The following is a 25,436-nucleotide window of genomic DNA, read 5'->3' as shown; positions in this document are numbered from 1 at the left end:
TTTCCCATTCCCGCAAGCATGACATTTTGAACAATAGTAGGTTTTCATATTTCTGTGTTTATTAAAAATTGCCACAGAATTTTGTGGAATTTGGGAGGTGCAAAATTATCTGAGCTAATGGCAGACCTGTTTTTACTGAAAATTGCAAAATGTTTCCTGTGACATAGCTCTAGTAAATGATTTTCTGTGCTTTGTATCTGTGTATTATTTTTTGTGTTTTGTATTCTATTGGCCACAAATGTAAGTATATTTGAAAGATTTTAATTAGTAAGGATTTAAGAAGAAGAGAAAAGGATACTTTATGGTAACCCTTATTTGCTTGAGAAATAGAAAAAAATCTTATAAAAAGTATAAAAGGATACATCATTTAGGATCTTTTACGAGATATTGAAAGCTGAGATACTGAAAGTACAACATAAAAAACTGAGAAACTCTTGGAAGATTTGTTATGTATTTTAATTATTTGGGCCACAGGTGTTCAGTTGGATTAACACGAATAGTCTCTTTGAAGTCAATGGGACTACTGTGGTTTAAATTAAGGATATGCTCAAGCATTTGCAGGATCATGGCCTTTCCATCTTTATGTATGTACAAATTTCCTGGTTGAAAATAAAATGTACTATTTGAGTCAGTAGATTCTCTAAAAAACAATCAAACAAAAATACCTCTGATAGACAGCAGAATAATATTTGAATGTTTTTTTCTAAAAAATAAACTCTAATCGCAATTTGTGAACTGAGTTCAGTTCATAAAATAAGGCCAATGCAGATGTGGAGCTATTATTGTCAGGCCAAAGCAACATTTAGTTAAGCCTATAATTTAAATTATTATATTCTGGAAGGGAAAGTACAAGATTCCACCCTCATACAACATCTATAGGAAGACATTATTTGTGAGCTGTATATACTTAAAATTATTTTTAGTTAATATTGAGATGTGTAAAATTTAAAATATGACATGAAGGACCGCATTGGTATCAGATGGAGCCCCTGGATACATGTGGTTTTCCCCTCTTCCTTACTATAATAGCATTTACACTTCTTGAAGTTTGTGATTATTTAAAGGGGTTCTGTGCTGGATGAAAGCTTCCAGGTAGGGCTTCAAGCCCTCCATCCATACTCCATATAACCTCCTCTCCATTCTTTGGCTATGGACTTTCTGGATTACTCTGGCATACAGGTATCACTTGGGCATACACAGAATGGTAAACAGTACTACATGTTGCTACACCAGTGTAGAAAATTATAGAAAATTGCATATGATATTGTCAGGTTTCAGAGTAACAGCCGTGTTAGTCTGTATTCGCAAAAAGAAAAGGAGTACTTGTGGCACCTTAGAGACTAACCAATTTATTTGAGCATGAGCTTTCGTGAGCTACAGCTCGCTTCATTGGATGCATACCGTGGAAACTGCAGAAGACATTATATACACAGAGACCATGAAACAATACCTCCTCCCACCCCACTCTCCTGCTGGTAATAGCTTATCTAAAGTGATCATCAAGTTGGGCCATTTCCAGCATATTACCAGCAGGAGAGTGGGGTGGGAGGAGGTATTGTTTCATGGTCTCTGTGTATATAATGTCTTCTGCAGTTTCCACGGTATGCATCCGATGAAGTGAGCTGTAGCTCACGAAAGCTCATGTTCAAATAAATTGGTTAGTCTCTAAGGTGCCACAAGTACTCCTTTTCTTTATATGCTATTGTATTATTCAAGTACTTTTATGTGATCATGGTGGCGTAAATGAATCACATTTGGAACATGGTTAGAAAAAGGGGTGTGGCCAGAGTGCTGCTGTGCCCTGACTATTCCTGGCTGCCCAAATAGATCTTTGGAGACTTGTACAGATGGCGTGTGAGATGAAGCAGTCCTGAAGATGCTCTGTGTTGTTCTGGGGACTGAACAATTCTGTCTTCAGCCTCAACAACAAGGGATATTTAGCTGGCATAAAGCCACCTTCCTCCTACTCTTGGGTCATGCCTTATCCACTAAGCTACTAGGCTGCTTAGGAAAAATTGCTTTATATCTATCTGTTCATTATATCACTCCACAGAAAGAGGCTATGAGGGCTTGCCCACTTTTGTCAACTCTTTTGACAGATGAAAAAGTGGAATGTAAGTGCATATGGGAAAACTGACACACAGGAAGTTTGAATGACTTGTCCAGATAGCAATTTGGGATAACGGATTAGACTTCAGTCTCCGAGTCAAAATACCTTGTTTTAACTTGTGGGTCTCACGCTTATTTGCTGTGTGACTTGGGGCTAATAACTTAACCTCTTTGTTTCCACACATGTTAAATTGGGATATTAATACAGTACTTATTTATGTACTGCACAGAGGGACTGTGTGGATTGAAGATGAATGTTTGTATAGTTCCTGGAAAAGCATTACATAAGTAATTTATTTAGTATCATCTGTCCCCTTGAGGTTGAAGGGGCAGAAAACACTGCACTTGGGAGAAAAAACAACCCGCCCTATGTTTTAGCTCTGCTGCATTTCACAGAGTCTAGCGGGAAAATTCTTAGATTACATAGGAATAAAATAGAGATAGGGGGCTGTGGAAGAAGGAATGTTTGGCTGAGTTACTATGTATAGAGTGAGAAGCTATTTTAAAAAGAAAATGAGAAAAAAGACAAACTAAAAAAATCTACATAAGTGAAAAAAATGTTTAAAAATAGCAGTCTTTAGGATTGGGATAACGAGTCATGGAAAGGGTAGATAACAGATACAAATATCTTGAATTAATGTTAAAAAGTAAAAACTATGATACACTTGATGAGGATAAAAATATTGATGATCTGACCTGTAGAAGCTATTCCTGTTTCTGTTGGGTTTTTTTTTCTGTGATATTTTATAGAGCTAGTTATTTGAAAATCTGGAGTGAAATTAGCCTTTTGAGAAAAAGTCTTGAATAGTATTATTAGACACAGAACACTACGCTTTCATTTTTAATACACTAACCTTTCTGTTCTTAAAGTGCAGTTCTTAGATAAGTATGCGCATGATATGATTGTATATTACCACTGTACAGTAATAAGTGACATAAGAATTTTTTTAATAGTATTAAGTCTCATAATGTATATAATAGAAATTTAACAAATTGTGTTTATTTCTACAATATAGTGATGCATGTCCATATGACTATATGTGCAGACACACATAGGAATATCAGTTATTTGGAAATTAACATGTGGGTGTTTTTTTAAATCAAATGGCTTTGGACTGAATTGAGTGCAAAGTCCTTTCTGCTTGAGTTTAGGTTATTGTTGCTCAATAAATGGTAGAAGATTTAGAAATATTTCATGCCACAACCTGTACTTTGGACCCATGTCCTTCCTGGCAGATGAAGACCAATGAGGAAGAATTGGATCTGTTACTGATGGAGATTATCTATGCCTCTGCCGCAGTAAATTGTTGGTGTCATTAAAGGAAATTGTTGTACACATATCACTTAAAAATATCCCTTGACATCAGCTGTCTGCCTAATTACCAACATATACCCAATTTTCCATTTCTGGTTAAAAATATTGAGTATTGACTCCGATAATCTAGCAAACTAATGAATTCAAAATTGTGAATAGCATAATTTTTTTTCATTCACATCATCATCTATTGAGAAGTTAAATTAAGTTCTAACAAAATACTTGGTGTTGAACAGCATGTAGGTTCTGGGAATCACTTGGTCTTACATTTGTCCCAGAGGGGGAGAAAGAGATCTAATTTTTCTAAAAACCATGCACTTCTAGTGCAGGTGCGAATGGTTTTGTTGGCTGATTTTAACAGAAAAAATTAAATAGCTGTGCCCTCTCTAATGGTGTTACTACGATCAAAGGGTTTTGAGGGAATATGAACTAATTTGATCAGTGAAAAGGGCAAAAAAGAGGTGAGAACAAGAAAAATACCTGTAGGGTTTTTTTTTTTAATATCACTTGAACTGAAATTAACACATAATATTATAGATTGACTTGGAGTGGTATGAAGTTAAATATGCTGTAATTGCTTTTTACTGATGTGATTGTGATTTATTATACCCATTAAAGACACTTTCCTGTTCCCATTTTCATTTTCATACAATAGGCACTGGAAGTAGAAGAGTGGGTAGCTCACATTTTGACTGAAAGCACTGTTGGCAAGTGCCCCATTTTTGAAGTGCTAGTATGAATCCATAAATAACACAATCTGACAATTAAATCATGTTTCTTCAAGTCCTCCTTAACCTACAGTTACTTTGTCCTTTGCTAGACCTAATCTGTAATTCCAGAAAAGGCTGTTTCTGGAACTGCCAATTCAGCATGATCATGGGGAAGTAGCTCTATGGCAGTAATAGAAGTAAATCTGTTAAAAATTCAATATTATTTAAAAAGGGGACAGATGAAAGGGAAAAGAGGGCTTATTGTTTTTTGTTCCTATGAACAATATAATGTTGTGCTTACGTTTATATATATAAAAATAGAGAAGGAAAAATGTTTAAATGACACGATAAAACTGTCGGTGATTGGTTATGGATTGAAGTGAAAGGAGATATCTAGTTTGTGAAATTGTCTTGCCAAGTTATTTTACGTATTAAAGGTCCTTCCTTCCCTATTTTGCAGAAGTAACACTGGAATTTTCTTCTTCCATGCCCACTGCAATGGTTATTTCACACTGGTCTAATGGGCAAGATTTCCCCATAGTTGTGTGCATTCAGGGAATTTCAGGCTGAGAACTTTAAAGGGTGAGGGCAGCTGGACTGGAAGAGATGTCTGGATTTTCCTGAGTCAGCTGCTAAAAATAGTTAAGAAGGTCTTCTACAATAAGGGAATTTTCTTTTTTGCCCAGTGTATTCTGGTATGGGCAGCAATACCATTTAACTACCCTTGAAAATTTAGGAGAAAGAGGGAGTCTGACACCGGCCCCCCTCCGCTGAAGATATCAGAGTTGATTGTTAAAATTTGTTTGGTCATGCCTGTACTCCCCTAAAATATTATTAGGTGAAAGCCACCCCCCGGGAGAGGAAAAGAATCCTGGTCTTGGAGGAGGGAGAGAACAGAAGTTTATATGTGGATTTTGATGATAATTAGGCATCTGGATAACTTTCAGATATTTGGGCCCCTGAATGTGATTTTTGTCTGATTTTGAATATTTGCCTCTCACTGATATATGTTGAGTTGACTTGTTTCACTGGAAACATATGTTTTTTTTCTAGAACTCAGTGGAAATTTCTCTGGATCAGATTCTTGTCTCAGTAACCACCTCTGACTTCAATGGAGTTATTCCAGATTTATCCCAATGTAACTGATATCAAAATGTAGCCCTTTATGTGCAGATGGAAGGTTTATTTTTGTTTTATCAAGTCTGCTTCTTGATACTTTGGTCTTATTTTTGTTTTTCTGTTAATTTGCAGAAAACTACATGCCTGCATCTCTCCCATTACTCATGTGCTCACATTTATACCATTATAAATCCAGAGTAACTTTATTGACTTTAGTGGAGTTATTTTGGATTTACCATGCTGTAACCAAGAGCAAAGTTTGGCTTTAGAAGTGACCCTCACTTAGGTTTCTCAAATAGTGACATGAACTCTGTGCCTCTATAAAAAGGAACAGAAAAACATTTATAAAAATTAATTGTTTGAAATATCAGATCATAAAAGGCATAATTCTGCAATGTACTAAGAATCTCTTGGGAGGTTCTGAGCCCCCTCATTTCCACTGGATGTTAGTGAGAATTGAGAGTGCTCAGCCCTTGAGGTACTCAGTACCACTCAGGATCAGGCTCTAGGAGTACATATGTAAGCTTAAAATGACAAATTACATTTCTATCTGTGATGCAAAGTCCAAGATCTGTATTTCTGCAAGTGTTGATAATATCACAAACATCTAGCCAACAGAGAACTGCATCCTTGCTCTTTATTGTTTGTGATACTAACAGCTGTATTGTTTATTAATTCATTTATTTATTCATCATAATTTTGTGTGTTGATTAACAGTACTCATAGTATGTATACACAAATATATCAGTTAAATTGTGTTAACATATTGGCCTAGTGGCCATTAAAGGACTCAAGCGACCTCTCCCTGGATCCCCAGAAAAACAGGCAACATGTTGTGTTAATAGGTGAGCTTTGCAATCTGCCCTGTTGTGATGGTAGGTTCAGCTGACATGGCATGCCTATGAAAGAAAGACTTCAGACTATGGAATGCTTATCTTCAAAGTCATGCTAAGAAGAACAGGAGGAGCCCTGTTTTGAGAATTGAGACTGTTCAAGGTCAATAGGCCAGGGCTGTTTTGGCCCAGTGAAGGAAGCTAATTCCAGAGTCAAGGTTCCTTATTGAAAATGTTCTGCACAAGAATCAGATACTTGGAATGTGAGTAGATTCATGGACAAATTGAATTCAAACTGGGAATTTGTCCCTTTCTTATTTATTTTGAGCTGGTAGTGGTCATCTAACAATAATAATAATTCTTAGAAAGCACTTTCCATCTTCAAAGTGCTGTACAAACATTAACTAATCATCAGAACCGCAAAAGCTGTTATGAATCCCTATTTTATATGTAGAGAACTGGAGGCAGAGAGTCCTAGTGATTTAGCCAAGGGCTACTCAATTAGTCAGTCATGTCAGTCCTGGGTTTAGAACTCAGTAGTGTCTTCTTTCCAGTCATGTGCTTAGCCTACACCTCTCTCTGATGCTTATTCCTTGGTTAATACAGGAATTGTCAATAATCTTGATTTATTCTACATAAATTAGCAACAACATAGTTTAACAAAAATAAAGTGCTCATAAAAACCCACAACCCACTGCCTGGTAATAATGTAAAAGGAGCACCGAAGTCCATTGTAGTTTGAAAATGCAGCCCTTCACAAGGAAACTGTGGATTTATAATTATCAGGTTGTTTCTAAGGAAAGAATAAATGCATTTTATAAAACAAATTGGCATGGGAAATATTGTAGTATGAGATCTCATCTAAGTGCAGAACTCACCAATTCCCTTCTAGGCTTGAACAAACATTACATGAGTGAGGGCTCTTGTAAAATGTTATGTTTTGAAGTAGATTTCATTAAGGGTTTCCAGTGATAATTTATTTCTCCCTTTATGCCTAAGTCTCTTCTCATACTAATAATGGATAGCTTATTTGCATATAAATAGATTTCAGTGTTTGCTGAAGCAGAGACCTAATACGTTTCTCTTTTTTTCATGGACATTGTTAAATAAGAGGGGATATTGCAGTGATCAGCAGTTATGAATTGTAATAATTTTCTTGGTCAAAACTCTTTAGAGTGCATCAACAGTTTTTGACATTTTTATGAATACTTCAAAGCGTTTACACCTCAATTAAAATAATAAAAACATAAAAAAACATTTTTTCTGGTTCTGTAAAGATGTTTTTAATACTGCTGCGGGTCAAAAATGCTTGATGTAAGCTATTGAAAATGTTGATTGTGACCCTTTGGGTATTTCTTCTTAATTTTTGGTGGGTGGGTAGGTGTGGTATTTTTGCTATTTCTGATCTAGGTGCATGTTAGATTTAGCACAATGCAAACATCACAGTCTCAATGGATATATTAATTAATTGAATAAAACTTTCGTTTTTAGGACTGTATGTCTTGCATGTGATAGCTGTAAGTGATTTCCTTTACGTTAGATGTATACATTTTAATAAAGGCCTCTGGTACTTTACAAGAATCATCAGATAAGTTTGAAGAAGACTCATTAAAGAAATTCAGAGTCAGAACTTGGTCTTTGACTATTTTCTACTGATTATAATACAATAAGGATGAAATAACATTCGATTGGTTTAGCTTATAACCCCAAAAGACAAAGAAACCCACCAAATATAAAAAAGCCAAATTCCAAAGGAATATACCATTTTGCAATTGGGAATTATCTTGTTTTTCATGTAACAAGGACACGTTTAAAGTGAAGAACATTAAGAAGAGCAAAATATACTTAAAACTTCCTTCTTAATACACAGAATCTGAACTGAATTCATCGGCTGTTGTATCATTCTGAAAAAGATGAAGGGAAGAAACCATGTCATAACATATATTTAAAAGTAGTCTTGGTAAGTGGGTGGCTGGTAATGTCTGCACTGCACCTTAAAGAGGGTCGGGGGGAACTTGTTTGGCTTGCCGGGGGAACAGGTATAACTCTTTATGGACGGGGGTTAAGAGAGAGGCTCAGAAGCTGCTGCAAAAGTTGAGTGGGTCAGCATGGTGACGCTGACTCATCCCCCAGGGATCGGAAGGGCTGGGAAGTTGATAAAGGGCAAGTGCGTCAGGAGAAGCCCCTTTACCCCAGATCAGGTGGAACAACACCCACCCTCCCTCCCCTTAAAGGTGGCAAAATACTAGGTTTGGTCAGGACCTGTTGTGGGCATTGTTCTAGTGACTCCTTCTAGGGGGGCTGGGAAAGAATTTTTTCCTCATCACCAGATTGGCCAATATGGAGTGTGTGTGGGGGGGTGTTCACCTTCCCCACAGTGGGTTCAGGGCTTTGTTATAGTGAATAGGGAAGGGAGTTAGGCTATGATGTCTCAACTCATTATGTAAGTATAGGCCAGATGTCCAATGTAGGTACTCCATAGGGAAGGGATACAGTGACCTGTACAAGCCACTTATCTGGATTTAACAAGGAAGTGTTTGTTAAAGGAGTAGAAAGAAGGGATCAGGTGGGGAGGTTCACGGCTTGTACGACTGGCACGGCAGGGAGCCAACCCCCCTTCCTTATAGCCCACCTTAACCCTCACTCAAGGGGGAGGATGGTAAGGTCCCAGCAATGGGTTGGCTCGGGGACCTGATGGAAAAAGGTGGGGAGCGGCGGAAGCCCCCACAGATATTGAAATGATCATGGAGTTACCTACACTGTACACTTTTACCTACCGAGAAATCCCAGACATCTAATAATAAAGTTACAGCCTGATAAAACCATATCAAGTGTTTCCTGTCCTCCTTTCGGTATAACTGGACAATGTATGTGTGTGTTTGTCTTACCACCAGAGGTCACTCAGAGTAAAGTGAATGATTTCTTCAGCTTTTAAAGGAGACATTAAACGTCACTGTGCTGTTTTTGAGCTGAAACCCATGAAAGCCATGTGTATTGTTTTTCTTTTTTTTTTACTCTTTCAAATGTGCATCTCTTATTTTCTTTCATCTCTATATTGCCGGATGAGTGTATTGGCCGTAAAATGCCCAAAACACTTCCAAAACTGGCTTCATATCAGGAACAGACCAGATATATATTTGGATTTAGATTTCAAATACTCATTAGACGTACTTTTTTGACTATACTATATAATAGAATGCTTGCCAAGTATACACTTCACATAATACTTTGCCAGATAGAGGAAGCCTTCTCAAAAGGATAATACACAAAGATTCCTTAGATTCCTGGGGAAAAGCTTGTAAAGCCACATGATCATCAATTATTACTCATTTTTGGAAAAGATCAGCAAAAATGAAGTTGCTTGGCATTATAGAGCCTTAAGGTACTCATCTGCTCTGTAAAGTGACTATGTATGAGTGACACCATCTTACTCAACAGACCTGTTCCTTGTGTATATTCAGAGTCCTATTAACTGTAGCGACAAAAATATGTTTTAACTGAAATGTATTCCTGTTAGCACTGAAGAATCAATGTAGCTGTGCCCAAAGGAGCTGGAATATATTATGCATAATTTGAATTCAGTGGGTTTGCATGGATTTAATTAAGGGCATAATTTGACTTTCAAAATGTATTTTATTTGATGCTGATGCACAGGCAGAAAAGAACCCAGCTTGACTCTCAGATTCCAGGGTGAGCTAGCAGTTAGACAACCATATTTTTCTTGTAAACTGAACATGTTAAGATCGAAATCTTTGAGCGACAATAAACATAGAACTCAACAATGTCATTTTTACTGTCACTTTTCTAAGTAGAATTGCCCATTAAAAGCATTGTCCAAAAAACCAAAACAAAATATGAATGTAGACCTCAATTTTGTAATTCTTCACTTTTCTGTACCACTAGATGCATATAGTTAATAAGGTGGTTGTTTGTATTTCCTGTGTGCTGCGTGAAAATAGTTTTCATTTGTGTGGCTGCTTTAGGAGAATTCATGAGGTTTGATTATGCATCATATAGTAGGAATGTAAAAAGCAAATTTCTAACAAGCTTTGCTATGTATTTGCTATTGTGATTTTCTATGGCTTGTAACTTCACCAAACCTGAATGGATTTTCATGGCTACAGCAAAAAGCACTTGTCTGTTGCCAGGACTATCTCCTTGCCAAATATCAAGGTCAAGTGTCAGGGAAAAAATGTAACAATGATAAGACAAGCTATTTTCCACACTCTTTGTCCTGAATGAAGGCTAACTAGCTTTTGCTCACACTTTATGCTCAAATAATTCAAGTTTGCCAAAGTGATTGAGATTTATAATGGAAAGTATTATGAATCCTTAATGTGGGTCTCACTGCTGTTGTACATGTAATGTACAGATCTGATGTTCAAAGGTGCTGAGCCTATGCAGTTTCCATTTAATTCAATGGAAAATGGTGGGTGTTCTGCCCTGTTGAAAATCAAGACAATATAAAATATATTTATTTATTGGAGAGAACCAATGCTGTTTAAGCACTATAGAAAAAGTTTAAAAGGTAGAGTCCCTCCCCTGGGGGCTTACAATCCGTGTGTATGTGTGTGTGTGTACATACAGTAATGTAGTCGCCATTAAACTCACCTTTTACAAGTAGATAATGTTGCCATGGTATTACCGTTTCCTCTGTTCTTAGAATAGGGACAACTTGGGGAATAATGCAGTAACATTTATTGCTTACTAAGACAATTGTAAAGATTTTAATGGTGACCCTAGATTCTGTAGGTTTGCTAAGTTATAACATAGATACCCTTTTTCCAGCTGAGTTACAAACACTAGAACTAGGGTTCTATAACGAATATGCTAATTCTACGCTAACTGCAGCCACTGTAAGTACTTTGTTGTTGATCAGAGTCCTTAAGAAGATGTCATTTTCATAAGACCACCTCAGTAGGTGTAAAATGTCTCTAGTTTTTTTTATGGGGTTAGAAGTACAGTGACTTACAGCTAAACATGATGACAGAGCAACTAACTGGAAAGGCACTGCTTCAGGAACACTCAGCAGGTTAGATCTCACCTTCCCATTACAGATTGTCCTGAACCCTCCCACAGAGTCCTATTAACCTAAATGTTTTACCTATCCAGCATTTATAGTGTACTATGCTGGAAACCAAGCTCTTAACTTTTCTGTGTTGTTTTTACTGGCTAAATTAATGGCAACAGTAGATTCACAAACACCCTGTAACCTTTGGGAAAGACATGCTTGACTGCCTTTCTGCATATTTTCAGAATGTGTTTAGAAGGATTATCATTTTAAAAGATTATTATTTAGTACCAAAGGGTAAATAAATTCATAGATATTTAGGTCAGAAGGGACCATTATGATCATCTAATCTGACCTCCTGCACAACGCAGGCCACAGAATTTCACCCACCACTCCCGCAAAAAACCTCACACCTATATCTGTGCTATTGAAGTCCTCAAATCGTAGTTTAAAGACTTCAAGGAGCAGAGAATCCTCCAGCAAGTGACCCGCGCCCCATGCTACAGAGGAAGGTGAAAAACCTCCAAGGCCTCTTCCAATCTGCCCTGGAGGAAAATTCCGTCCCGACCCCAAATATGGCGATCAGCTAAACCCTGAGCATATGGGCATGATTCATCAGCCAGATACTACAGAAAATTCTTTCCTGGGTAACTCGGATCTCACCCCATCTAATAGCCCATCACAGGCCATTGGGCCTATTTACCATGAATATTTAATTACCAAAACCATGTTATCCCATCATACCATCTCCTCCATAAACTTATCGAGTTTAATCTTAAAGCCAGATAGATCTTTTGCCCCCACTGCTTCCCTTGGAAGGCTATTCCAAAACTTCACTCCTCTGATGGTTAAAAACCTTTGTCTAATTTCTAGTCTAAATTTCCTAGTGGCCAGTTTATATCCATTTGTTCTTGTGTCCACATTGGTACTGAGCTTAAATAATTCCTCTCCCTCTCCGGTATTTATCCCTCTGATATATTTATAGAGAGCAATCATATCCCCCCTCAACCTTCTTTTAGTTAGGCTAAACAAGCCAAGCTCCCTGAGTCTCCTTTCATAAGACAAGTTTTCCATTCCTCGGATCATCCTAGTAGCTCTTCTCTGTACCTGTTCCAGTTTGAATTCATCCTTCTTAAACATGGGAGACCAGAACTGCACACAGTATTCCAGGTGAGGTCTCACCAGTGCCTTATATAACGGTACTAAAACCTCCTTATCCCTATTGGAAATACCTCTCCTGATGCATCCCAAGACCGCATTACCTTTTTTCACGGCCATATCACATTGGCGGCTCATAGTCATCCTATGATCAACCAATACTCCAAGGTCCTTTTCCTCCTCCGTTACTTCTAATTGATGCGTCCCTAGCTTATAACTAAAATTCTTGTTATTAATCCCTAAATGCATGACCTGACACTTCTCACTATTAAATTTCATTCTATTACTATTACTCCAGTTTACAAGGTCATCCAGATCCTTCTGTAGGGTATCCCTGTCCTTCTCTAAATTGGCAATACCTCCCAGCTTTGTATCATCCGCAAACTTTATATGCACACTCCCACTTTTTGTGCCAAGGTCAGTAATAAAAAGATTAAATAAGATTGGTCCCAAAACCGATCCTTGAGGAACTCCACTGGTAACCTCCCTCCAGCCTGACAGTTCACCTTTCAGTAGGACCCGTTGTAGTCTGCCCTTTAACCAATTCCTTATCCACCTTTCAATTTTCCTATTGATCCCCATCTTATCCAATATAACTAATAATTCCCCATGTGGCACGGTATCAAATGCCTTACTAAAATCTAGGTAAATTAGATCCACTGCGTTTCCTTTGTCTAAAATATCTGTTACTTTCTCAAAGAAGGAGATCAGGTTGGTTTGGCACGATCTACCTTTTGTAAAACCATGTTATATTTTGTCCCATTTACCATTGACTTCAATAGTCTGCATTAATAAATTATTGAATTCATCTTATTTCTTAGCGTCACATCTTCATTATCTACAGTGTGAGGGTTAACCCCTCTCCCCAGAATATTCGCTGTTGATAAACTAGAAATGTTTGCAATTTAGAAAGCTTTAACTAATTTACATTAAGTACAAAAACTTGTGGCCGGAGAACAGAACCTAACGAGCTGAGGGGCAGCAACTCTTTTCTGGAGCTCTTGAAACTCTTTCCATTTATCTTTCACATTTGAATGACTTGTTCAGCTTTTGAACTCAACAACCTGTGAGAGAAGTGTTGCTACATATTCAATTTACATTTGAAAAATGCCAAAAAAGCAAAAATAAAGTAGAGAGAATGATTGACTTATTTCGCAAATGTCTTCCATCACAGACCCGGGGTCGGCCTTGAACCTTGTCCTGTCATTTTCAGCAGCGCAGAGCGGGTGTAAAAATATTACCATAGCAGTTTACATCACGTTGCACAGATGTAAATGACTACACAGGGCGCAGCAGTGGTATTCTGAATTTCTTCTCGGTTCACCCAGTATATTCTGAATTTCTTCTCCGTTCACACTCACTATGTCCTGCCTCAGATTCCCCTCCCTCTTCTCCTTTCCTCTCTCTGTACCTTACCCACAGCCCACAAACAACTGAACCTAGAAAGGATGTTTCATTGGGTTAAGAAGCTCATCAGCTTATTTTGCTTTAAAATATGGTACTGTAATTTAGTAGGGATAGTCCTTTTGCCTTCCAGAATCTTTTCAGTGTTGCCAAATTGTAGAGTGCAGAAAAGTCAATTGCATACTGTGGTGGCATGCACTGGTCATTTGTTGCCCATTTGGAAGCCCACCATGGAAATTTATTTATTTTATTCAATTTTTTCAAATAGGTGCCCATCAAGAGCTCTGGGTATTTATCCTGTACATTAAAAGTTACAACATAAACATAAAGAACTGCCCATAGATATATCACCTCCACAACCTTAACAAAGAAGGAGGGGGGAAGGATGGGCTTTGAAACATGCCTGGATGATTTACAAATCCAGGGTCTAGCAGACCAAGGGGGAGAAAGAAAATTCCAAAACCAAATACTGCTCACAGAGAATGTCTTCCCATCAGATTTTTCTTGTTTATATTGAGGGTATAAACGTAGCTCAGGAGCCTTTGCTCATCTAAAGTATGGCAGTATATCACAGGATGAGAGGGGGTCTCTCAGGTAACAAGATTAGCATACCCTGAATTCTCCCTGGAAGTCAGTGCAAATCATGGAGATCTGCTTTGATTTGTTCCCTTGTGCAACTCTTCTTAATAAGTAGGTTGCAGTATTTTGCATTGGCTTCTGCTCCTAAATGATCCCAAGGTGTAGACCCATGTAGAACACATTACAGCAATGTCGAGGTGACAGAAACATGGATAATTGTGGCAAGGACTGCATCAGAGAGAGAGAAGGCTGCCTTCATTTTGCAAAGTGCAGATGGAAGAAACGCTTTTGGATTTAACCTCTTCCTGTGGATTCAGAAGCATCTGGGATCTAACATCCCTAAATTGTGCACCTGTCGGAGTCAGATAGTAATATTTGAGGCTTTTGGGGTGGAGTGGAGGTGAATGGATAGCAGCAGGGGTTCTGGAGTGCATTTTCTGAATTCCATTGGGGAGTGTCTCCTTGGGCTTAAGTATGCAGCTGATTGTCGCCACAAGGAAAGCAGAGATGCTGGATTGACAGACAGGTTTCTTTATGATATAGACTTCATTAAATGGGCAACACACCATAGACAACTTAACATGAACTCTTTTTAAAATTAAATGACATATAATAGAAGTGATAGGCCACAAATAAACCCCTAATCAAGGATTTAAAGACAGTCATTGGAGAGACGCCCCACACAAATTCCTAACACCTGTTTTCCAGTTAGCTTGCTGCTCCCTTTTGCGGGGAAAGCTGTTACGAGAGACAGTGTGCTCAGAGTATTTTTGTTGTATCTTACTAGTTACATGAAGATATCTGGCACCAATCCTAAATCTTTTACCTGCACTTGAGTTAAGCAGGTGCAGCTGAGCCCAGTTGGGCTCAGAACCTTAAAACACATGGTGATTGCTGTTTAGATATTGGGCCAAGAAGCTCTGTAGATTTGAGAGCTGCTCTGATTTAGCATGTCAAAGCCGTTCAGCTGAATGAAGGGAATAGGGCTAGAGAACTTGCTATTCTGTTTTCATTTTGGTTTGACTAGGCAAATTTAAACTCCCAGGGAGAGTTTTTGCTGCTTAATCTAGGAGTCTGCTGAGTTTCTGTTCAGTTGCACTGATCTTAATCTTACTCCATGCACCCTCCAACATTTGAGAGAGAGAGTGCGAGCCCACTACTCTACAGAAGTGAGTGATTCTTGACTCACCTGTCAGGGGCACAAAGCCTGAAAGTTCATAATTTTTCATCTTCAAGACTAACTTGTCTCCACCATCTTGGTGTCTGGAGTCCTACTACTGCTTCCAAACACGTTTGCTGCAGAGCGGCAGAGTTGATGAGAGTCGTGATTCCAGGCCAATAGAAGGTCTTTTAGGAATGACTGATACAAGTTCTAGGTAGGATCTTTATTGCAAATGGCTTTGAAACAATGTTGAGGTCATTTACTACTATAAACAGATTTTTTTCAGGTAATACAGGCACAGTGCAGTCCAACTAGGTATATTTTTATCTCTGTTCCGTGTGCAGCATGCTGTTGTTTTGTGTAGTGCAGTATTTTGTTTATTTTTTTTATCAAAATGTAGTGGTGTGTTGGTAGCAACTTTTTAGAATTTTGTATCCTTGTGTATATGTGTGTTTTGTTTTACAAGTATGGAGGACTGAATGGCCTGTGCAGCTTTATAACCATCATCGGAAGTGCCATTTAAATCCAAATGAATTTTAGTAGTAGCAGATGAATATTAAGCATAATGTTTTCCAGGCAGTGGTGATATTTCCCTATGTACTAATCTTTTGTCTTTACCGTAACTTGATTAGAACAAAAGTCAGAACATACATATTAAAAACATGTAAAACATTTAAACATGTAAAAACATTTAAAACACATTGTGTAAAATAACACTTCCCATTTTCATTGTAGGTTTTCCAGCATACCCTTTTGCTCTTCAGAATTCATGCTTTTGTTAACAATGGATTTTCATAAGACCACATAAGATATTGTAACAGCAGTTCCCAGTAATGTAGAAGAGCAAGTGAGCAGTGTATAATTCATAATTCTCTGCTTGTTACAAAGAAAATTCATGTTCCTCATCCAAGTTTGGATTTTAAAGTTCTTATTTATAAAAACAGTCATTTTTCAGTCCTTTTTTGATATACTGGAACAGTCTCATTGAGGGGCCAGAAATATAGATTTTCACTTTAAATTACCCATTGTTCCTGTTCTCTGCCATTTTTGCCCTGTAGCACTGGTTGACATTTCATAGAGAGTGAACCGGCATAGGGCTGGAAAATATATAATTATAAGAATCATCTGCTCTTGATTTTCCCATTATATACCAATCATGATACAGGCAGATTTTTCATAGGTGTTTGATTTGGAATGAGAAGTTTTATTCTTCGTTGACCTGTGATTAAAATGTGGCATTTTGGTAAATAAATTCCAGACAGCTTCTGCATAATTCAGCTCTGAACTGGTGCTGGGAAAGGCAATGAAAGCCTTTGACCTGTATCACATAACCAGCAGCATATGTAATGGGAAATATATTCTAAGATAAAAAACTGTGTAACACAATACACTTTTTTAATGTTAGAAGTCTTAAAACAGGCATAATGCAGAAATGAAGCAAACTGACTGACACCAGGTGGCATGATAAATGAAGTCTTGTTTCACCCTAGAACAGGTGAAAGACTTCAATATAATAATAAGGTTAAAGCCATAGAGTAACTCATTTCAACTGCTTTAGTAGCTATAGCCACATATGTAAATAAATTAGCAATTACTGTAACAAATGGTAAGATTAGAGAGTCTATTTCAAAATTAAAAATATAAATCATTATTGTGGTAACAGACTAGAGACAAATCTGTTCTAAAATCAGTATTATTTTGGACAAGAGTCTTGCATGTCACATTAACCTGAGTAGGTCTTAGTGGTTGGTTGGTACATGTACATGTAACCTATGGACTAGCCATACAATTCCAGATTACAATATGAGACTGATCCTGTTCTCACGGACTTCAGTGTTAGTTGGCTTGAGCCCTATGTGTGTACATTTTGAGGGTATTGAACTGAAGAGATACTCCTTAATTATCCAGTTTTCCTTACAATATTCCATGGTCCACATACTTTCTAGCCACTTGCCGTAGTTCACCCTCTATGCATATTACCTATGATTCATATGTACTGAGGTGGGAGACAGGTATTTAAAAATGTGTTTATACTGATGTTTTGTAAATAACAGACCTAATAATCATACTTAACACCTAGCATACTGTTAACATTAACATCCGAAGAAACCACAAATGTAGGATAATAATGAGATTAATAAACAATTAAGCAATTCTTGAAGATATTAAAATGATCTTCCAAAATGTACAGTAAATCACCGATTATATGACCTTCCACACCGGAACATATACATGAGCTAGTAAAAGAATAATTCAGGTGCATGGTATCAGTATCTTTAAAACCTTGGCATAGTGTTTTTTAATTGTAAACTAAAGGGAGAAAATAAATATTGCCTGTTTTTAAACCAATGTTAAAATATTTTCCTTTGCCATTGGGAACACACATTCTGCAAGTGAACTTGAGAGTAGGGTTCAAAAAAATCCCACGGTAAGTACATCTTTAGTCGAGATATCTGTGTATCAGACTTGTGAAGTAAAAATGGTACAGGCTGATTTCTAATGATATGTATGTAAAATTCCTTTTCTTTTATGTTTAAAATTAATTTCAACACAAAACCGTCACCCACCCTCCATTGACCAAAGTCTTAATATTAAGAAGATAATTTTGGAATGAATGAAGGTGGGGTCAGTTGAAAGTGTAGCATGATGTTCAAGAATTCTTAATTTACAGGAGGCAGGGTATACTGCTTGAATAGAGAAACTATATAATACTATATTATTCAATAAATATCCAATAAAATATCTACATAAAAATTGTGAACAAGAAATTTCTAATGAGAAAGAACTGGGGCAGGAGGGGAAGAGAGTTTTAAAATAAATTTGGTGGGAAATGTTTCATGCAAGCAAGGCTAAACCATTTGGCTATAAATTATGTGGATGAACAAATAATCTGTTTCTAGCTGTTAGACACTGATGGAAGTATTATCAGCCTCATCTATAAATCATGACAATAACCTTTTTTCTTCAAAAATGGTTTACAGTCGAGTTTAACATTCTTTCTCTCTGGTCATTGATTCCTTTTTGGTAGTCCTGTCACTGTGGGTTTTCTGAAGGCACACAAAGTGATACGTTTTTACTGTTTGCTTTTAAGTTCACATACTATTTTATGTACCCTTATTTCAGATGTTTAAAAATGCATAAAGATAAAATTCTTCTTTTAAATATCTGAGTATGTATGTAGAGTAACTCAGTGAAGTGAGTAGAATTACTCTGGTTTTCCATTGGTATAACTGAGAACATAATTTCAGCCTAAGTATACACTAGGACTGGGATTTTCAAAGGAGACTAAGGGAGTTAGGTGCATAAAACTGCAATTGAGTGCCTAACTCCAATAGTCTCCTTTGAAAACCCCAGTTTTGGCATTTAAGTAAGAAATATTTTTTTTGCAGAACTTTATTTTACATAAAAAAAACAAAACCAAACCAACCTAGTCCCTCTGCCCTCGATTACTGGTCAGGTATATGATATTCAGTTATTAGAATAAAAAAAAAGCTGATAGTTGTACATTCTTAGTATTACATCACTTGTAAGGAGATATTTGTTACTGATTTTAAAGTCATTCATTATGCATCGGACTGTATTCAGAGAGAGAGAGATCAAAGTATTTAAATCACTATCATGGACACCCTTGCTGGGCACACCCTGCTGCTTTTTGTTCTCATCAACGTGTGCCAGCTAGGAGAGACAGTCTGTGGCCACACACATTTGCACACAGTTTCATAGTTTTTTGAGGAGCCAAATTTGTTAGGAGTTAGATATGTCAGTTTGGCTAGCGGAACACCGATTGTTTTCATAAATTTCAGAGAAGAATTAAATGAACACCTTATTTTACTTTTAATGGAGGGCCAAATTCTGCTCTCTGTTATACTGATGGCCTGAGTAACTCCACTGAGTTCAGTGCAGTGATTCAGAAGTTATACTGATCTAACAGATAGAATCTGTCCCATTAATAATTTTAAAAATATAAAGATTGTATTAAATTAGCAACATATCCTAATTATCCTATGCTAAATATGGAGGCAATACAAAGACTGCAGAGGAATATGAAGAAAGTAAGAAAATGAAAGATAAATTCTTTGACTCAGTGAAGCTGTGATTTTTTCTCCACACATCTTATGCACACAGCCAACAAAAGGTGATAATTGACACAAGATTCATGCTGGCAGCAACTTTGATCTCATCCTCACACATTCTTTGAGCTCTTTTCAACTTGCTCTCTGAGACCTTGCAGGTACTAGTGAATTTTGTAGCTGTAATTCACTGCCAGAGTACCTCTACTGTGGTACTAATACAGGACTCAGGCATTGTTACTGGGTTGCTCTGAGTAAGGTAAGGTTAGATACATGGTGTCATAAATATAAAGGGAAGGCTAACCACCTTTAAATCCCTCCTGGCCAGAGGAAAAAACCCTTTCACCTGTAAAGGGTTAAGAAGCTAAAGATAACCTCGCTGGCACCTGACCAAAATGACCAATGAGGAGACAAGATACTTTCAAAGCTGGAGTGGGGGCGGGAAAAACAAAGGGTTCTCTCTGTCTGTGTGTTGTCTTTTGCCGGGGCCAGAGCAGGAATGCAGGTCAGAACTCCTGTAAAGGGTTAATAAGCAATCTAGTTAGATATGCGTTAGATTCTGTTTTGTTTAAATGGCTGATAAAATAAGTTGTGCTGAATGGAATGGATATTCCTGTTTTTGTGGCTTTTTGTAACTTAAGGTTTTGCCTAGAGGGATTCTCTATGTTTTGAATCTGATTACCCTGTAAGGTATTTACCATCCTGATTTTACAGAGGTGATTCTTTTACTTTTTCTTCAATTAAAATTCTTCTTTTAAGAACCTGATTGCTTTTTCCTTGTTCTTAAGATCCAAGGGTTTGGGTCTGTGTTCACCTCTGCAAATTGGTGAGGATTTTTATCAAGCCTTCCCCAGGAAAGGGGGTGTAGGGTTTGGGAGGATTTTGGGGGGAAAGACGTTTCCAAGTGGGCTCTTTCCCTGTTATATATGTGTTAGACGCTTGGTGGTGGCAGCAATAAAGTCCAGGGGCAAAAGGTAAAATAGTTTGTACCTTGGGGAAGTTTTAACCTAAGCTGGTAAAAATAAGCTGAGGGGGTTTTTCATGCAAGTCCCCACATCTGTACCCTAGAGTTCAGAGTGGGGAAGGAACCTTGACACATGGTGATAGAATGTCTAAGTCAAGTCTATACTAAATCTTCTCCCCCGGCTATTAGCGATGTAGCTGCACCAATGAAAAATGTAAAGATATTTGCAAAGATGTTTGTAGTGTAGACAACCGGAAAACAAACAAACAAAAACCCCATCACCAGCTCCCAACAGGATTCCACTAGATTCTCTTTTCTAACCATACTGTCCAAAGTCACCTGATTCCATATATTGTGTGATCATCACATTCTACTCTCAGAAGTACAACAGTTCCTACAACAGCTCACATTTCAGCAGAGAAGCCAAGGACTATATCGTAGTCGAGTCTGGAGTACTGCTTTTCCACTGAAGGTAGTCCCTCAAAACATAGAGTTCAGCCATGTTGATAGAATGGTGTAGCTAAGTTTACACTACTACTCTTTGTGACGGAATTATTCTGAATGTTTCAGTCCACAAAGCAATTTCTGGTGCCTTTCATGAACATTACATTTTAAAAGGAAAAACAAATGTTGTAGGACATCTGGCAGTAAGGTTGTAGGATATATATAAACCATATACTAGTCCAAACAACATTCTAAGACTATTATTAACAGCCATTTAAAAGAATTCTTTACTTAATGAATTATTCCTTTTCCTCCCTTAGGACCTGGGACGTACAATCCTGTCGTGAAGTCAGCTTCCATTATTTCCCTCTTTGTTTCCAGAGTGGAGCGTTTTAAGGAAGTGAAAGAGATTACTCCTGGCCCCGGAGCTTATGAGGTTTGTTGATAAGGCTGTGTTCTCAGTCACATACTGGGGCTGATTTGCCATCCTGGCCTTAGCTACATTGCTCTTGTTGTGCTTGTAGTCTTCCTGGCAGTATTGAGGCATTTAACATGAGTTGTAGGGACAGTCTAAATTTAGATATCTAAATGACAATTCCCAAATTGTGGGAACAGGAATGGAGGCCAGGTTTTAAAAATGTGACCAGTAATAAGCAGAGTAAGTGACAATTTGTCAACATACCTACTGTATGTGCTTTAAACAGATGCTGTAGTAGAGGCTCACCTCAGACCTATTATTCACTGCTGAGTCAGATGGGAGTAAATAAATATTGCTACTTTGATTAGCCTTCGCTCCCTCTGTTGCTCAGGGTAATGAAATATAGTACACTTTCAGTGCCTGAATCTTCTCTTTGTGCTATACTTATGTATTCCAAAGTGGATTTAGCCATGAGCAAATTAAACATCTTTGACTGGCGGCCTACTGAGGGAAGGGGCCTAGCTCTGTGGAGCAGAAAACTCGATGAAAGAGCAGTGGAAGGGCAGCCTTCACCATCTAACTAATTGCTACAATTTCCCTGACACAGCTCTCTCACCTCTGGGTAGCAATTATGTGCCAAATGTACTGCTACTTGGGATTAGGTCGGAGGAGACCCAGCCACATTAGCTGGTCTTCCCAGGCAATGAAATGGGAGGCAAGAGCAACAGTATCTGTAGAAAGCCTCTTCCCTTCCCCCTCCAGTTCTGCTCCACCTTTGGACCCTGTTGGCTTTCTACTCCCTGGGGAAGAAGAGATCCAATTTAGCTTATCATTGTTCCTCTGTCCTATGGGGGAATAGGCACTGCCAAAAGAAACCTTTCCTGATCCTTTTCTTACAACTTTTTGGGAGAAGGGAATGCAGTGTAATGATTGGGGGAAAGGAAGGATGGTTTTGCAGTCAAGGACGTGGACTGCGAATTAGAAATTCTGAGTTCAATTGCCGGTTGTGCTACAGATTTTGTGTGTGATCTTTGGGCAAGTCAGCAAATCTCTCTCTGCTTCAGATCCTTGTCCGTAAAATGAGAATAATACTTTCATATCTTATGGTGGTGTGGTGTTCAGATACTGCATTGTGTCTATATATGTTCTGAGATAATTAGAGAACCCAGCATTTTGACAATGACGGGAGTGGGGTAATGGAGAGAGAGATTGGGGTAGTACAAAGGAGAAAAGGTGGTGAGATGGCAATTGAGGGGAGACAGAGGATGAAGTAATTGGAAGGATGAGAAATGGAAAGATTGGGAAGAGAGCAAGAACGTGGAAAGCAGAACAAGAGAGAAGAGAGACTTTATAGAAAAGGGAGTGGGTTGACAAAGGGAAGAGAGAAGAAAAGTTGAGCAAATTTCTCAACAAGAAAGAAAAATCATCGAAGGGGACAATACAAGGTTAGGGATACAGAATACTCATACAGTAACTCTATCAGTGATTGCATCAGTCAGGAGTCAATGGGGTCTCTGTATCAGAAGGAATGTTTGGGAGACCTCTCTCTGAATTGGATGTCAGCATGAGTCCAATTCTTCTAAACATAGCTGAGGGACTAATTGGATTCAGTAGTGGGAAATGGAATTTGTTGGGTTTTTTTGAAATACATGCTGCTGCAATGATGGAGCTATATTTTTGAATGATTTTGTCATTTCCAATTCAGTATTTCCAGTGTCGTATTTTTGGTTGTGTTCATATGTTTTTGCCTGCATCTGATAGAAAAAATGAGCATGTGTTGTGTATTTTCGCTTCTGCTTGATTTTATGCGTTACTCATACATAGTCTGAGGATGCAGAGGGATTGGAGCATTTTGGGGAAGTCGACTGGGCCTTGGTTAGTCTTAATCTCTGAGTTTAGTTATGGACAAGAACTGGTGTAGCATATGACTGTATATTAGAAATCATTTAAAGTTAATTAATTCATAGTGGAAAAGCATAATGATAGAGATCTGTGCTTTAGTTTTATAGTCATAATTTTAGTAAGCTTTAACTTTTCAGTTTTTAAGAGTAAAGGCCTCAGTGGTGTCCTTTTTAATGTCTGTTCTCCCCTGTGTAAGTTGCAACTATATAAAAACTATAAATGTTGTATTGTTGATTAACATATTGCTTTTATAGTGCAGCTGGTCAGACATCCAGTAAATATTTTGATGATGACAATTTTAATAGTCAGAATTTTGTGGCTATAAAAGCACATATCATGATTAGGGCTCTATCCATATTGTGGCAAAATAGGACAAATTTCCATAGCAATGTACACGTATTCTGTTGCTCTTTCATTCCCATCTCACTCACACACGCATCTTCTCCCACTGACACAACTGGCCCATAGTTGAATCTATTCCTTGAAATAAAATTCATAAACAATTATTTTTGATACTGGTTTATTTCTGGATGGATTTTTTTAGTGTACTCTTTAGGCAGCCCACTGCCTCCCACCCTTGTGTTCCTGCAATGTTTTCCCAGTGGCATGACTCAGAATCTCCTTCCTCCATATTGCAGGGAAGGGAAGAGCTCCAGCTCCTCAGCTCCCTTGATCTCATGCTGTCATGCTTCATGGAACAGCGTATGGAAAATATGCTATAATTAACACCTCCTTGTAGTGGAGAGGTGCAAAGCAACAGGCAAAGGTTGCAGTCAGGTCCTGGCAGGGCAGGCGGTCAAAAAAAGCAATGTTTAATGCCTGGCTGCAGAAAAATGGTAAATTCTTCAGCAAAAAACTGAATTCAATGGCATCTTTTAAAAGTGCTATATTTCATGGCTGCAGCAATGCAGAGTCCACTGGGGTGAACTGGCAATCCAAACCTTTTAGATCTATGGTCTCAGACTCTCTGCAGAGTCCATCAGGTGACACCTCATTGATTTACATTCTGTTATCTGTTGCAAGTTTATTTTCACAACCATACTGGCTAGAAACATACTTTTTTCAATGTAAGCTGGGATCCTGGAGCAAAATTCCAAGGGATGAATTTTTCAGTAAATTCTGTGGTTGTGGTATCACACTATAAACTGTTACAATACTGTGATCATGATGAGCGTAGAGATATTACTGAAGTTCTATTTATATTTGAAGTAATGTTTATCAAGTTTATTATACATTGAACTTCTCAAGTTACATTGCTTTGTTTACTGCAAGAAAGTTTTTGCATATTTATATAAACTGAAATCCACAAGTAACTATGATCATGATGCTTATATTGCATGACGCATCATAAGTCCCTATTGATCCAGTAATATAGAGTCTTGTTTATTTATTTTCACTGCCATAATTGTGAAGCAGAATAAGTAAAGAATTATTTTGTGCCACTGGGATCCTGTTACTCAAAAGTAGACTAAAATGAGCCTTCAGGGAGTTAGAAATAATATATAACACAATTCTAATTTGTTTCCTTCTTAATATTTGATGGTGAACTGTTAGGGCCCAGTTCTGAAGCCTGTACCCATATGAGTATGAGCTGTGACAATCAGACCCTTATGCTCTAGAATATGGAAACTGTTTCAAGAAAGGTTGACAGGAATGAAGGTCCTTCTTAGTTTGAATACAAAACTTTTTCTCTCTGCATACTGAAATAGTTTTATTTCAAACTGTACTCGGAGGGTGAGATTCTGTGCTGTGGCTCTAAGTCTAGATGAAGCACATAACTTGGAGCTCAGGGCAGGCATGCGATAAAGTGATGGTAAACCATCTTTGCACCCTCAGAATCCTGGGAAGTTCTGCAACATCCGCCATCTTTTAGATAGCCCTGGGGTGTGTGTCATCAGTTATGGCACCCTAGGCCCTATAGGTCCAGCACTGCCCAGAATCTCCAGTGCCGCAGCCCTGCCTAGCTACTCTTTTAGAACAACTTATGCCACTCGATCCTTTTCACCTAGCTTAAAGTGTCAAGAGATTGGGGGAGGAACTCGCCCAGAATGTTTTGTACAATTTCTATAAATGACATAGCGCCATAATCATGACATCGCTTTTCCAACAGAACTCCCTTCTGATTTCACTGGTGTGTTCTACTTGAAAACTGATGGCACAATATGGCCTGTAGAAATATAATGACTTGTCTGGTTTTCAGAGGTTCTAAGCAGCTGCAAGTCCCATTGAAGCCTCTTA

At 37.9% G+C, this 25,436-nt stretch overlaps 1 protein-coding gene across 1 annotated transcript in view; it reads left to right on the top strand.

Annotated features, from left to right (window-relative positions):
• The window catches only part of STPG2 (sperm tail PG-rich repeat containing 2), a 405,813-nt gene that overhangs the window by 242,869 nt on the left and 137,508 nt on the right, over positions 1–25,436 (top strand). The window contains exon 13 of the mRNA XM_077814758.1: positions 21,199–21,314. Coding sequence (XP_077670884.1) covers positions 21,199–21,314 — 116 coding nt within the window. The remainder of the gene's footprint in view (positions 1–21,198; positions 21,315–25,436) is intronic.

The sequence above is a fragment of the Eretmochelys imbricata genome, chromosome 4, assembly GCF_965152235.1.
Source record: "Eretmochelys imbricata isolate rEreImb1 chromosome 4, rEreImb1.hap1, whole genome shotgun sequence".
NCBI lineage: Eukaryota > Metazoa > Chordata > Testudines > Cheloniidae > Eretmochelys > Eretmochelys imbricata.
The sequence above is the reverse complement of the archived record's forward strand: the minus strand, read 5'-3'. Positions and strand labels throughout refer to the sequence as shown.